This window comes from Pseudophryne corroboree, chromosome 5 (assembly GCF_028390025.1).
Source record: "Pseudophryne corroboree isolate aPseCor3 chromosome 5, aPseCor3.hap2, whole genome shotgun sequence".
NCBI classification, from domain to species: domain Eukaryota; kingdom Metazoa; phylum Chordata; class Amphibia; order Anura; family Myobatrachidae; genus Pseudophryne; species Pseudophryne corroboree.
Genome location: NC_086448.1, coordinates 180,535,216 through 180,551,555, shown reverse-complemented (window position 1 = coordinate 180,551,555; position 16,340 = coordinate 180,535,216). Strand labels below are relative to the sequence as shown.

Below are 16,340 nucleotides of genomic sequence, written 5' to 3'. Positions count from 1 at the left end.
TGCCCCCAGTGCCAGATATCCCCCAGTGCCAGGTATACATGCCCCCCCCCAGTGCCAGATATCCCCCAGTGCCAGGTATAACATGCCCCCCCAGTGCCAGATATCCCCCAGTGCAAGGTATATATGCCCCCCTGTGCTAGATATGCCCCCAGTGCCAGATATCCCCCAGTGCCAGGTATACATGCCCCCCCAGTGCCAGATATCCCCCAGTGCCAGGTATACATGCCCCCCAGTGCCAGATATCCCCAAGTGCCAGGTATAACATGCCCCCCCAGTGCCAGATATCCCCCAGTGCCAGGTATAACATGCCCCCCCAGTGCCAGATATCCCCCAGTGCCAGGTATACATGCCCCCCTGTGCCAGATATCCCCCAGTGCCAGGTATATATGCCCCCCTGTGCCAGATATGCCCCCAGTGCCAGGTATATATGCCCCCCTGTGCCAGATATGCCCCCAGTGCCAGGTATACATGCCCCCTGTGCCAGATATCCCCCAGTGCCAGGTATATATGCCCCCCTGTGCCAGATATGCCCCCAGTGCCAGGTATATATGCCCCCCTGTGCCAGATATGCCCCCAGTGCCAGGTATACATGCCCCCCTGTGCCATATATCCCCCAGTGCCAGGTATATATACCCCCCCTGTGCCAGATATGCCCCCAGTGCCAGATATCCCCCAGTGCCAGGTATAACATGCCCCCCTAGTGCCAGATATCCCCCAGTGCCAGGTATATATGCCCCCCTGTGCCAGATATGCCCCCAGTGCCAGATATCCCCCAGTGCCAGGTATAACATGCCCCCCCAGTGCCAGATATCCCCCAGTGCCAGGTATATATGCCCCCCTGTGCCAGATATGCCCCCAGTGCCAGGTATACATGCCCCCCCCAGTGCCAGGTATAACATGCCCCCCTCCCCTACTCACCGCTGCCGCTGCCGTCGCTGTCCTCCTGTCTGCCATGTGAGGGAAGGAGAGTGCAGCCTGCGCCTCTCGTTCCCCTCAGTCTCCGGTGGGTGTCTCAGTTTAATTCAGCGCCGATCCGTGAGCCAATCAGAGCTCGCGGGTGCGAGCTCTGATTGGCTCACGGATCGGCGCTGAAGTAAACTGAAACACCCACCGGAGACTGAGGGGAACGAGAGGCGCAGGCTGCACTCTCCTGCCCTCACATCAGCGGCGGTGCGGCGTGTGCGGCGGTGCGGCGTGGGGGAGGGAGGGAGGGAGGGAAGGAAGAGGAGCGGCGGCCCGTCGGTGTGGGTACGGCGTACCCACGGCTAAATTCTTACGGGTACGCCGTACCCACCCATACCCGCCCACTTGCACCACTGACTGTAAGCCACAAAACTGCCTTCTGTTACATCCGGCAACCTTGAAGCCTAAGACAACAGAATCTCACCTAGATTTCTGGGGACTTCAAACTCATAAAAAAATGCAGCCTACATTACATTTACATTACATTTGGCCAGACTTTTAGTTGTTGGTGCCATGGACCTTATTATTCGTGTTGTCCACCCACTTTTTGTGGATTATGTTGTTGCTGCTGCACCAATTGTTCAGCAAATTATTGCTTAAATAAGGGTATAATTGGTTCCTCAGTCACAAATACTGATCGCTTACTCCCAGCATAGTCTGAGATTGACAAACACCTTGATTATCTGATATCCAGCTTTGCACCTGGATTACTTAATTTACAACTTCACCAAGTAAATCATAATAATACCACAGAAGTAACAATGATGTCGTGCAATACTCAAGGCTGTTTCTAGCCAATTTAGCTCCCAGTGCGAGATTTAAAAATGCGCCCCCCATGACATAAAAATGTGCCCCCCCCCCCACACACACGCACCTAGATAAAAAAAAAAACTTGCGTGCGCACCTGGCAAGGGGGAGTGGCCTCATCTAAATGGGTGTGGCCTCGTCTGAAAAGACTACCTCACAATCCAGTTTTTGACCCTGCTCCAACAGATCACGACCGCCACAGGAAAAAAAAATTCTACCATATTAAGCCCCACACAGTAATGCCCCCTGCACCATATTATGCCACACACCGCAATGCCCTTGATACATTAAATCCCCACACTATGGCAGGCAAGAGTCCCCATTTCACACATTACGGCAGGTGTCCCCATTTTACACATTGAGAGAGAGAGAGAATACTTACAGAGGCGATTACCGCTCTTCGTCCCGACTCACCAGTCGCTCCTCGCGCCGGCCTTTCCCTCTTCCTAACTTGAATCCCCCTCTGTACTCCGCTCGGGGGGGGGGGGGAGTTTCGCGGAGTGACGGGGTTGCGTCGTGACGTAACGACGCAACCGCGTCATTCCGTGAAACTCCACCCCCCGAGCGGGTTACTAGGGGAGAAATAGGAGGGGGAAGCAGGGAGCCACAGTTAGTGCTGCGGTTGCACTGCTCGCCTGCCCCAAGAAACGGCCCTGGCAATACTGCTACACTGAGTCCAATGGCAGCAGTTCATAAACCTGTGCATTAATTCAACCTTTCATCTTACAACATTGCCAATTCAATTTCCAAGCAACATCCATCATTTTTCTCATACCCTCTCGGTCTAACATTCAGTGCCTCTAAGAGACCTTTAAGTCACTTCTTTGGCCACCTACACCATCTTCCCTCTTCCTCCATCATTGTCCATACATTTGCCACCTGATTCAAATCAAAATCAACAAGAAAAAATATTCTTCCTTTTGTCAAATACTGCACTCTGCACCCACCTTGTGCTATAATCCTCTCTCCACCCTTAGTTCAGTCGCCCCAGTAAATGAGGATGACGCCAGCACTCATCTCACCGTGAGCAGCTTGATGGTGCTTTAGCTGGCTGCCTCACAGCACTGAAGTCTAGGTAATGTTTCAGAGCATGTTATGAGCCTAATTCATGTTTGCATACAAATGCAATTGTGATTGTCTAGGCTATGGAACTGCTTATTTTAGCAAGTAAAGCTGCCGCCCAGGAATGAAAGGAGATGCCCACATCTGCAGCCTATACGCACTAAAGGAGAACATCAACTGCTAAAGTAGCCCTGTGGCTACACATAGAATAAGCGTATTAATGGGCGTGGGGGGGAGTGACAGCTTCCATTTCCGAACATATTTCAAATAACAAATTTGCTTTTTGGCTGAAGTGCATGGTGGTATAAGACATTACTGCAGCCAAAGTGTAAACTGCAGACAGCGTAGGGGAGTGCACGCAGGCCTGGACAGCAGTCACAAGCTCCACAGTAGTGCTCTTCCTGTAGTCCCTGGCTAAGTGGAAGAGCACTTTGCTGGCTGATAGCCAAATGCATTAAATCTCTCCCCTCTCTGCCTCTATCATTGCCTTTACAACAACAGGTACCATATTCTTACATAAGTCACACACATCCACCCTCAGCTCGAAGACATACCACAAAAAAGCAAACATCATAGGAGGGATGTAATGGAGTCTGAGTTCGCCCGACGTGTGGGATGCCGGACGAATTCTGCCTTTTTTTTTAAAGCGGGGCAGTCATTTACAAGGCATAACCATGCCCCTTCAAAAGAAAAGTTTTTCCAATGGCATAGCGACAATGATCTCAGGCAAACATCTCCTGATCACCGGAGAGTAGATGAGTTTAATTTCATGGAGGATCAGCTTAGTGTTATCAACTAAATCCCCGGACAGCAGCGTGAGTGCTAATTTCTTACTATGGCCTACTTCCATTTCTAAGTCATGCAGTTTCATTTGCTTTATTCACTGTTTGTAAATGAAGAACTGCTGATTAAATGGGTTGGTTGGGGGTTTATAAAGGGGTATGTGTTATAGGTTAAAAATCACCAGGAAAGTTATATGGTCCTTACCTGAAGATGTTGCTAACATTTCTTATCGGATGATGTTATTCGAAGACTTTGTGGTCTATTCATGAAGCAGTGAAAAGAGTGGAGAAGTGATCCAGCAGAGAAGTTGCCTAACCAGTCACCTGCTACGTATAATTTTATACTGTAGAATGCACTTGATAAATGATACTTCAAAGCTGATAAGTTGCCATTGCTTTATGAATAGACACACCTTTATCAGAAGTCGTTAGCTGAAGTTGCTTAATATAGTCCTGAACTACACAGAGAGTAGCAATGCAGGGCAGAATGTCACACACCCATAAGAGGATGGAGACCCAATTATTATAAATGGCGGAAGACAGTTGTGACTATTTTGTGGTTTCTATATTGCCTGGTTCTTGTATTGCAGGGATAGCCAAACCAGTCCTCGATATCTACCAAAGGTTCATGTTTTCCAGGCCTCCTGGATATCTGTAGAATTGTCAGTTAGGAATGAATGCAGCACATCTTAATTAGTAATGACTACACCTGTGCACCAGCTAGTTGGTCTGGAAAATGTGAACTGTTTGTAGATCTCGAGGACTGGTTTGGCCAGCTCTGTTGTATTGTATCTCCCTGTATCACCCACGAGGCACCATCTGTAGCTGGACACATAGGACATTCACCAAGGGCCAGCTTTACCCTTTCTTTCATACTATTGTATGTCATTTGTCTATGTCATGATCCTTTCAGTGTACAGTGCTGTGTAGTATCCCTGCACATAAGAAAGAAAAGATTAATAACGCCTGATGAAGGCTTGACTATCTGATTAATGGACATATAAAGGTAGGGACTCTGATGTGGTATAATATTCTCTGCAGCAGGAGCTATGCTCAGGGCCATTTATACTTTGCAGAACACCCTAGCACCAGCCCTGGCTCTTCCTAATTAGAGGTGGGGGTAGGTGGCGGGGGAAATGAGTTCCACCACTTCTCCAGGACGTCTTTAAGCCCTGCAAGAGTGCATATATATCTGTTCATACAGGACCCTTATTGCCATCTTATTTTCTAATATCACTAGTCACTAAAGATAAGGAACTGCCTGGGAGCTGAAGATATCTATATTATTCACAGCACTCCGTTATTATGAAAATATAATGCTTATAAAAGAAATCATTTTAAAAAATTGTTTCTTGATTGGTGCCAAAATAAACGCAACACATTTCAGCATGAAATAAGGATTTGTCTTTTGACAATGTTTGAAAAAGGAATAACAAATCTTTTTTAAACAGTCTATTCTTTCCTCATGGCATTGGACATATCATTTCATTGTTCTCTCTTCTGTGTTCCTCTAGGCTTAACGTGGAAAGATGATTACACTCAACACATTATTGCAAATGAATTATCAAATCTTCATAAAGTTTACAGCAGCCACTTAGACTCTATTCCTTCCGATGTTTCCAGCAACTCAAGGTAAGATTAATAATCCTTCTTTTCCTGGCACAGTAAATAGAATACTATGAATGTCACTTATAATATTACAGTCTGTTAATAAAATAAGGAACAATACACAGTAAGTGCTTAAGCTGGGCACAGCGGAAAAATGTTCGGTTACAGCATATCAGGAAGCAGAGCAAGTGAGACTGACTGATGGCCTCATTGATGTGGATAAGGAATCCGTGGAGAATGAGAAGCATGGTACCCTGCAAATCTGCCCTTCTGCCCAGTGACCAGGGGGTAGATTTACTGACGCTTCTAAATCAGACAAGTGGAGGTATTGCCCATAGCAGCCAATCAGAATCTATGATTCTCTAGAATGCAACAGAGAAATGAAAGCTAAAATCTGATTGGTTGCTACAGGCAACAACTCAACTTTTATTTTAGGAAGCTTTGGTAAATTTACCCCCAGATCCCTGTATAGTACAACTGTGACTTGAATCCGCAGTTCACCTTGAATGGATTATATAAAATACTAAAAACTAATGTACCAAATACTTAAAGGATAATAAATCTCTATACATGCATAGTTAGAGCAAACTTTTTTTTAGATTAAAAGTTTGATGTAGAGACAATAACTTGCTGAATCAATCATGCCACGGTTGGGCTAAATCCTACATTTTACTGTGTCATGAGTGTCCACCACCCATCAGGAGGTCATCATATCACACTATAAATGTAAACAATGGTGCTCTGTTTGTAATACTGGTCATACATCAGGTGGGTCATTTCCCATTCCGATCTGCCGATCAAAAAACGCAGATTGGTGGACATCAATGATCAGAGATCCGTCGGTGAGTCAGGAACAACCTGCATGTTAGAATTCCCAGACTCCTTTATTCTGATCTTTTTTTGTTCAGAGTCTGCTAACTGAGGAAATGCCCGGATTCTCCCTTGTTGCATGGACCACTGAGCTCAGTTATGCACTTCATCTGGGATATGAGGTTAAATCTGCTCACTTTGCTGTGTTATTTTCCAGCACAGTTTATAAGCAAATTGGTAACATTTTGGAATAATTTTGGAATTGTTTTCCAAAATTATTCCAAAACACTATTGCACTTTTGCACCAAAACACTTTTGCACTTTCGTATATAGACCTTTGTTAGTCCCAGCCTGATATGATCACTAAACATGATTATTATGTAAGTTATTTGTATTTTAAACAATATTCAATTAATATGAATTTGTAAAGACCAGAGAATAAGAACAGATGGTGAAATATATGCAACCAATTTGTAAAAGGAAAGAAAGTGAACAGTACTGTTGGTCACTACTGAAAATAAGGACATTTCAAATGGCATCACTTACAGGAACAATTGAGACTGTCCTTGATAAATGGGGACAGTTGGCATGCTTTGTATGCTAGTATAGACGTACCCATGATTTCCCTCTTTGCATGAGTTCTCATCACTCTAATCATAGTATTAGCTGATAACTAAATAACTGTAAGGATTCTTTTACCCCCTGGAGTGCTCTGATTGAGGATTCCCATTAGGGAATATGCACAGAAAGTGGCCAGGTTTACTTTACAAAGAATAAATGCATTTTTTCTCTCCATAAACAGTGTTCATATACATATTTATCTGAATTATATTTCTGTTTAAAACTAAAACTAAAATAAACCTAAAACATAATTTTAGGTGAAAGTACATGGGATAAACATGCATATATTTTCTCCTGATTATAAGCAGACTGAGTAGAAGATTCTCTGTTCTTCTGGATCACCTGCTTGGACTATGTCAGTCGTTGTGGGACTCATTAGAACTTCCCATCGATGAGTGCAGCTACATTACATTTTATTTTATATCTCATGTAATTCCACTAAAACTTAATGTCTTTGTTTTGGGGTCAGATTTAGCCTGTAGGTGTCACCCATAATATTTCTCTATCGTCCTAAGTGGATGCTGGGGTTCCTGAAAGGACCATGGGGGAATAGCGGCTCCGCAGGAGACAGGGCACAAAAAAGTAAAGCTTTACTAGGTCAGGTGGTGTGCACTGGCTCCTCCCCCTATGACCCTCCTCCAGACTCCAGTTAGATTTTGTGCCCGAACGAGAAGGGTGCAATCTAGGTGGCTCTCCTAAAGAGCTGCTTAGAGAAAGTTTAGTTTAGGTTTTTTTCTTTACAGTGAGTCCTGCTGGCAACAGGATCACTGCAACGTGGGACTTAGGGGGAAAGTAGTAAACTCACCTGCATGCAGAGTGGATTTGCTGCTTGGCTACTGGACACCATTAGCTCCAGAGGGATCGAACACAGGCCCAGCCGTGGAGTCCGGTCCCGGAGCCGCGCCGCCGACCCCCTTGCAGATGCTGAAGCGTGAAGAGGTCCGGAAACCGGCGGCTGAAGACTCCTCAGTCTTCATAAGGTAGCGCACAGCACTGCAGCTGTGCGCCATTTTCCTCTCAGCACACTTCACTGGGCAGTCACTGAGGGTGCAGAGCGCTGGGGGGGGGCGCTCTGAGAGGCAAATATAAACCTTATACAAGGCTAAAAATACCTCACATATAGCCCATAGGGGCTATATGGAGATATTTAACCCCTGCCTGACTGGAAAAATAGCGGGAGAAGAACCCGCCGAAAAAGGGGCGGGGCCTATCTCCTCAGCACACGGCGCCATTTTCTGTCACAGCTCCGCTGGTCAGAACGGCTCCCAGGTCTCTCCCCTGCACTGCACTACAGAAACAGGGTAAAACAGAGAGGGGGGGCACATTAATGGCTATATATATATATATTAAAGCAGCTATAAGGGAGCACTTAATATAAGGATATCCCTTGTATATATAGCGCTTTGTGGTGTGTGCTGGCAGACTCTCCCTCTGTCTCCCCAAAAGGGCTAGTGGGTCCTGTCTTCATTAGAGCATTCCCTGTGAGTTTGCGGTGTGTGTCGGTACGTGGTGTCGACATGTATGAGGACGATATTGGTGTGGAGGCGGAGCAATTGCCAAATATGCAGATGTCAACCCCCAGGGGGTCGACACCAGAATGGATGCCTTTATTTGTGGAATTACGTGATGGTTTATCTTCCCTTAAACAGTCAGTTGAGGACATGAGGCGGCCGGACAATCAATTAATGCCTGTCCAGGCGCCTCAAACACCGTCAGGGGCTGTAAAACGCCCTTTGCCTCAGTCGGTCGACACAGACCCAGACACGGGCACTGATTCCAGTGACGACGGTAGAAATTCAAACGTATTTTCCAGTAGGGCCACACGTTATATGATTTTGGCAATGAAGGAGACGTTACATTTAGCTGATACTACAGATACCGTAAAACAGGGTATTATGTATGGTGTGAAAAAACTACAAACAGTTTTTCCTGAATCAGAAGAATTAAATGACGTGTGTGATGAAGCGTGGGTTGCTCCTGATAAAAAGTTGATAATTTCAAAAAAGTTATTGGCATTATACCCTTTCCCGCCAGAGGTTAGGGCGCGCTGGGAAACACCCCCTAAGGTGGACAAGGCGCTCACACGCTTATCCAAACAAGTGGCGTTACCCTCTCCTGAGACGGCCGCACTTAAGGATCCATCAGATAGAAAGATGGAAGTTATTCAAAAGAATATATACACACATGCAGGTGTTATACTACGACCAGCTATAGCAACTGCCTGGATGTGCAGTGCTGGAGTAGTTTGGTCAGAATCCCTGATTGAAAATATTGATACCCTAGATAGGGACAATGTTTTACTGTCGTTAGAACAAATAAAGGATGCATTTATCTATATGCGTGATGCACAGAGGGATATTTGCACACTGGCATCTCGGGTGAGTGCTATGTCCATTTCAGCCAGAAGAGCCTTATGGACACGACAGTGGACAGGCGATGCGGATTCAAAACGTCACATGGAGGTTTTGCCGTATAAAGGGGAGGAGTTATTTGGAGTTGGTCTATCAGACTTGGTGGCCACGGCTACTGCCGGGAAATCCACTTTTTTACCTCAAGTCACTCCCCAACAGAGAAAGGCACCGACCTTTCAACCGCAGCCTTTTCGCTCCTACAAAAATAAGAGAGCAAAGGGCTTGTCGTACCTGCCACGAGGCAGAGGAAGAGGGAAGAGACACCAACAGGCAGCTCCTTCCCAGGAACAGAAGCCCTCCCCGGCTCCTGCAAAAACCTCAGCATGACGCTGGGGCCTCTCAAGCGGACTCGGGGACAGTGGGGGGCCGTCTCAAAAATTACAGCGCGCAGTGGGCTCACTCGCAGGTAGACCCCTGGATCCTGCAGATAATATCTCAGGGGTACAGGTTGGAATTAGAGACGGATCCTCCTCATCGTTTCCTGAAGTCTGCCTTACCAACCGTCTCTTCCGAAAGGGAGAGGGTGTTGGAAGCCATTCACAAGCTGTACGCTCAGCAGGTGATAGTCAAAGTACCCCTATTACAACAAGGAAAGGGGTATTATTCCACTCTATTTGTGGTACCGAAGCCGGATGGCTCGGTAAGGCCTATTCTAAATCTGAAGTCCTTGAACCTCTACATAAAAAAGTTCAAGTTCAAGATGGAGTCACTCAGAGCAGTGATAGCGAACCTGGAAGAAGGGGACTTTATGGTATCCTTGGACATCAAGGATGCGTATCTACACGTTCCGATTTACCCCGCACACCAGGGGTACCTCAGGTTCATTGTTCAAAACTGTCACTATCAGTTTCAGACGCTGCCGTTCGGATTGTCCACGGCGCCTCGGGTCTTTACCAAGGTAATGGCCGAGATGATGATTCTTCTTCGAAGAAAAGGCGTATTAGTTATCCCATACTTGGACGATCTCCTAATAAGGGCAAGGTCCAGAGAACAGCTGGAGACAGCTTTAGCACTATCTCAAGAGGTGCTAAGACAACACGGGTGGATTCTGAATATTCCAAAATCCCATTTAATCCCGACAACTCGTCTGCTGTTCCTAGGAATGATTCTGGACACGGTTCAGAAAAAGGTTTTCCTTCCAGAGGAAAAAGCCAAGGAGTTATCCGATCTGGTCAGGAACCTCCTAAAACCAGGAAAAGTGTCAGTACATCAATGCACAAGAGTCCTGGGAAAAATGGTGGCTTCTTACGAAGCAATTCCATTCGGCAGATTCCATGCAAGAATATTCCAAAGGGATCTGTTGGACAAATGGTCAGGGTCGCATCTGCAGATGCACCTGCGAATAACCCTGTCACCAAAGACAAGGGTGTCACTTCTGTGGTGGTTGCAGAAGGCTCACCTATTAGAAGGCCGCAGATTCGGCATTCAGGATTGGATCCTGGTGACCACGGACGCCAGCCTGAGAGGCTGGGGAGCAGTCACACAAGGAAGAAACTTCCAGGGAGTATGGACGAGTCTGGAAAAGTCTCTTCACATAAACATTCTGGAACTAAGAGCAATCTACAATGCTCTAAGCCAGGCGGAACTTCTCCTGCAAGGAAAGCCGGTGTTGATTCAGTCGGACAACATCACGGCGGTCGCCCATGTAAACAGGCAGGGCGGCACAAGAAGCAGGAGTGCAATGGCAGAAGCTGCCAAGATTCTTCGCTGGGCGGAGAATCACGTGATAGCACTGTCAGCAGTGTTCATCCCGGGCGTGGACAACTGGGAAGCAGACTTCCTCAGCAGACACGATCTTCATCCGGGAGAGTGGGGTCTACATCCAGAAGTCTTCAACATGTTAATAGACCGTTGGGAAAGACCAATTGTAGACATGATGGCGTCTCGCCTCAACAAGAAACTGGACAAATATTGCGCCAGGTCAAGAGATCCACAGGCAATAGCTGTGGACGCACTGGTAACTCCTTGGGTGTACCAGTCAGTGTATGTGTTTCCTCCTCTGCCGCTCATACCAAAGGTATTGAAGATCATACGGCAAAGAAGAGTAAGAACAATACTAGTGGTTCCGGATTGGCCGAGAAGGACTTGGTATCCGGAACTTCAAGAGATGCTCACGGACGAACCGTGGCCTCTACCTCTGAGAAGGGACCTGCTACAGCAGGGTCCCTGTCTTTTTCAAGACTTACCGCGGCTGCGTTTGACGGCATGGCGGTTGAACGCCAGATCCTAAAAGGGAAAGGCATTCCAGAAGAAGTCATTCCTACCTTGATTAAGGCACGGAAGGAAGTCACCGTGAAACATTATCACCGCATTTGGCGAAAATATGTAGCGTGGTGCGAGGATCGGAGGGTTCCGACGGAGGAATTCCAACTGGGTCGTTTCCTACATTTCCTGCAATCAGGATTATCTATGGGTCTCAAATTGGGATCCATTAAGGTTCAAATTTCGGCCCTGTCAATATTCTTCCAAAAAGAATTGGCCTCTGTCCCTGAGGTCCAGACTTTTGTCAAGGGAGTACTGCATATACAGCCTCCTGTGGTGCCTCCGGTGGCACCGTGGGATCTAAATGTAGTTTTAGATTTCCTCAAATCCCATTGGTTTGAACCATTGAAAAAGGTGGATTTGAAATATCTCACATTGAAAGTGACTATGTTACTAGCCCTGGCCTCTGCCAGGAGAGTATCTGAATTGGCGGCTTTATCTTATAAAAGTCCTTATCTAATCTTCCATTCGGATAGGGCAGAACTGCGGACTCGTCCGCATTTTCTCCCTAAAGTGGTATCAGCATTTCATCTGAACCAACCTATTGTGGTGCCTGCGGCCACTAGCGACTTGGAGGACTCCAAGTTGTTGGACGTTGTCAGAGCCTTAAAAATATACATTGCAAGGACGGCTGGAGTCAGAAAATCTGACTCGCTGTTTATATTGTATGCACCCAACAAGTTGGGCGCACCTGCTTCTAAGCAGTCGATTGCTCGTTGGATTTGTAACACAATTCAACTTGCACATTCTGTGGCAGGCCTGCCACAGCCTAAAACTGTAAAAGCCCACTCCACAAGGAAGGTGGGCTCATCTTGGGCGGCTGCCCGAGGGGTCTCGGCATTACAACTCTGCCGAGCAGCTACGTGGTCGGGGGAGAACACGTTTGTAAAATTTTACAAATTTGATACCCTGGCAAAGGAGGACCTGGAGTTCTCTCATTCGGTGCTGCAGAGTCATCCGCACTCTCCCGCCCGTTTGGGAGCTTTGGTATAATCCCCATGGTCCTTTCAGGAACCCCAGCATCCACTTAGGACGATAGAGAAAATAAGAATTTACTTACCGATAATTCTATTTCTCGGAGTCCGTAGTGGATGCTGGGCGCCCATCCCAAGTGCGGATTATCTGCAATACTTGTACATAGTTATTGTTAACTAATTCGGGTTATTGTTAAGGAGCCATCTTTAAGAGGCCCTTTCTGTTGTCATACTGTTAACTGGGTTTAGATCACAAGTTGTACGGTGTGATTGGTGTGGCTGGTATGAGTCTTACCCGGGATTCAAAATGCCTCCCTTATTGTGTATGCTCGTCCGGGCACAGTACCTAACTGGAGTCTGGAGGAGGGTCATAGGGGGAGGAGCCAGTGCACACCACCTGACCTAGTAAAGCTTTACTTTTTTGTGCCCTGTCTCCTGCGGAGCCGCTATTCCCCCATGGTCCTTTCAGGAACCCCAGCATCCACTACGGACTCCGAGAAATAGAATTATCGGTAAGTAAATTCTTATTTTTATTGTAATACATTAACAAGGCTTAAAACATTTTACATGGGACGATAAGCGTAGACTGACTTACTGTATTAGGAATTAGTTAGATTTTACTGATCAATAGATCAATTATGTGTATTACTTTCCAAATTTCTTTTTTACACATATAGGTTAGGTTATCAGAACAAGATCACAATATGAAGCTTGGTTTGCCATACCACATTTTTTGGCCAGGAAGGCACTAACCAGGAGCACTGGTAGTGGAATGCTGCCTGGCTTAGCCACCCACAATTTTAACTCCTGGGTAAGCTCGACAGTCAGTAGGTCGACCGCTATTGGTCAACATGGACAAGGTTGACATGGGAAAAAGGTTGACACAATGAAATGGTCAACACAGGACAGGTCGACACATAAAAAGGTTGACATATTCTTTTTATGTTTTTGGTGTTGTTTTCTCCATAATATGACCTTGCCTGCAGCTTGCCATGCTGCGGACAAGGTTACTATTCCCAATCGTAGTTCACTTGGATGGTGAAGTATGAAAAAGAAAAAAAATCTAGTTTTCATGTCCTTTTCATGTGTTGTCCTGTCCCATGTCAAACGTTTCAATGTGTCGACCTTTTTTGCATGTTGACCTTGTCCATGTCATCCAATAGTGGTAGACCTATTGACTGTCGACTTAAATACTGTCAACCTACCATCCGAATACCCTTTGGTCCAAGCTCTTGGCTCTGGACTCTGTCTATGATGTTGTATCCCAAAAGTTGATGTTTTAGTTAGTCAAGTCCTTCAATGTGCCAGGGGTGCCAGGACACCTAGATACGGTACTGTACAGTAGTGCAAAACTATGGCATGTATTGGTAACTTCTTGTTCCTCCTAAAGTAGCCAGAGTTCAGCTCTTCCATAGGTAAGTCAATATAAATAATTCAAACCTACATGCGGTACCAGTGAGCTATATAAATAGTTACATTTTCTCCACTTCCGGTACCGGGTGCATGGAGTGAGCGCGCGGTCTCACAGCTCCGCTCCGTGCCCAGCTCAAAGTACTCTTTTCACGTCTGATTAAGCCTCCAGAAGCCGCCCACACATACTCCAGCCTCTCCTCTCTGTCCAGCATGGACAAATTTGTGACCTCTTCTCAGCCGCAGTGATCGCAGCAACAGACACTGCAGCAAGTGAAGAGAGCAGTGGATCCAAATATGGCGCCGGACTCAGACGCACACGCTGCATCCCCTGCCTGCAAAAAGACTGCTGCGGATCTGGGCTCTGATGCTTCCCAATCCTTTAAAGATCCTGACGCTCCGCTCACATATGCTGACCTGGTGGAAGCAATTAATTCCACAGTTGGACCTCTCCTTTCATGAGCGGTAAGTGACATATCTGCTCAAATACAGCAACTTAATGTACGGGTCTCCGGGGCTGAGAACAGAATAAGCTCTCTTGCCCATGATGTAGTTGATGTGCAAAGTGAGGTGAAGAGGCTAGAAAAAGAGAATTACGCTCTTCTCAACCGTATGGAGGATGTTGAAAATCGCTCGCGCCGTAACAAAAAATGCTTAAGCTATACACACAAACTTGAGATATGGAAAGCCTCCAGGAAAATGCCTGTTATCGATTGGGAAGGGAAAAAACTGAAGATTTTTCAAGATTTCTCAGCAGAGCTGACAAAAGCAAGAAAAGCTTTTTCTCCCATTTGCTCCAAGCTTGTAGCCAACAAACAAAAGTTTGCTCTGATTTACCCAGCAAAACTCAGCTTGTTTTACAAGGAAAAACATTATGACTTCCTTTCACCTCATGACGCAGCTGATTTTCTGCGGGATACCGAATCTGACCGATCCAGCCCCGCCAGGCGCTTCCCTATAGGCTGGTTGTTTGTTACTATTTTTTCTGTTACTGGACTTTGATGACAGGTTTCATATGTTTTGCCTGACCGGGTACGGAGGGTGCTTATGCTCCGGGTATTATGTTTGAAGTACTAAAGTACTTGCACTAATGTTGTTTTATTGTTGTTTTTTTTTGTTCTGTTCCAGAAGTCAAGTGTTATGTTTCTTACTCTATCTAACACGCTGCGCGTGTTTTTCTCATTGAAGCCTTTACAGCTCTGTGTGTCTATCTCCTTGTCCGTGTGCTCCCCCTCCCTCTTGTTCTTCCCTTTCACCCCCTTTCCATGTGATATTATAATGATGTGTTTTGATGTACTATTATTTCTTTTACTAGGCCTGGTCCTGTTCTATTACTACACACAGCGTATTTCAAATGTCTAACATTTGTATAGGTTCCTGCAATGTAGGGGGATTTATTTCCCCTGCAAAGAGAAGAAAGATTTTGGTCTATTTTAACACTTTAAAGCTTGATCTAGTATTTATACAAGAAGCCAATTTAATCCCCTCTGAAATGATCAAACTACAGATGCTTGGATGGAAGCTTCTCACTTCAGCATCGTACAACTCTAAAGCCCGTGGGGTAGCCATACTTATTAGACGCAATATTCCTTACAATGTTATCACGTTTTCTGACTCTGAAGGCAGATACACCCTTACACAAGTATCTCTTTACTTTCAACTGTATACTCTCTGTAATGTTTATGCCGCTACCACCTACTCCAAAGTTTTTTTTTCAGACTCTAATAGTTAAGCTGACTCCATTCATGGATGATGCCCTTATAATATGTGGAGATTTTAATTTAATCTCAGATGTTTCCCTAGATAGATCAGCCCCTTCTAAACCTCATAAAATCTCAAAAACCCTGCCTAAATTAGGTGTCCCTCAGTTTGTTTTGCAATTGTCTTTAGTTGATATTTGGAGGTCCTCTAATCCTACATTGAGAGACTATACAGGCCTTTCCGCTGCCTACCATATCTATTCTAGGATTGATTATCTTTTAATTTCTCAGACCTTGTTCACAAGAATCTCCTCAGTAGACATCGAACCGATTGTTATTTCAGACCAAGCCCTCCTATGGTTTGAGCTTAGTGTTTCAGAGGAGCGTCCTTTTCGTTCCCTTTGGCGCTTCCCCTCCCACCTTCTTTCCTCTCCCGAATTCAAATCTATGTTGTTAGATGGCTGGAAGGATTTCGCCACTAACAACAAACCCTGTGCCACCACCGACACCCCCACTCTTCTGGCAGACTGCTAAATCATCTTAGGGGTAATCTTATGTCCTACGTATCTCAGTTGAACAAGGCATATGCGGCATCCTACCTTTCCCTACAAAATTCCCTCACTACTGCATTTTCTTCGTTCAAACGCTACCCTACTCCAACTAACAAATCACTTTATGTTACAGCAAAAACCTAATTTCGAGGAATTTTTCCACAAAAGAGGAAATAAATATCTCTACCGTGTGAACAATCGTTATCACCGGTTTGGAAATAAAACGAGCAAGCTTCTTACGAATATATTAAATGGTTCTAGACCCGCTGTTGCGGTCCACCCTCTTAGGAAATTGGATGGTACGCTAACTTCTTCCAACAAGCAGATAGCAGAAACTATGAATCTAAAAATGAATCAAAACATGTTATGGCTAACACTT

The 16,340-nt window shown here is 45.7% G+C and overlaps 1 protein-coding gene across 3 annotated transcripts in view; it reads left to right on the top strand.

Moving 5' to 3' along the window:
- Window positions 1-16,340, top strand: part of PTPRN2 (protein tyrosine phosphatase receptor type N2) — a 1,612,706-nt gene that overhangs the window by 574,967 nt on the left and 1,021,399 nt on the right. For all 3 annotated transcript variants that reach the window (XM_063921907.1, XM_063921908.1, XM_063921909.1), the window contains one exon: window positions 5,129-5,246. In XM_063921907.1, coding sequence (XP_063777977.1) covers window positions 5,129-5,246 — 118 coding nt within the window. The remainder of the gene's footprint in view (window positions 1-5,128; window positions 5,247-16,340) is intronic.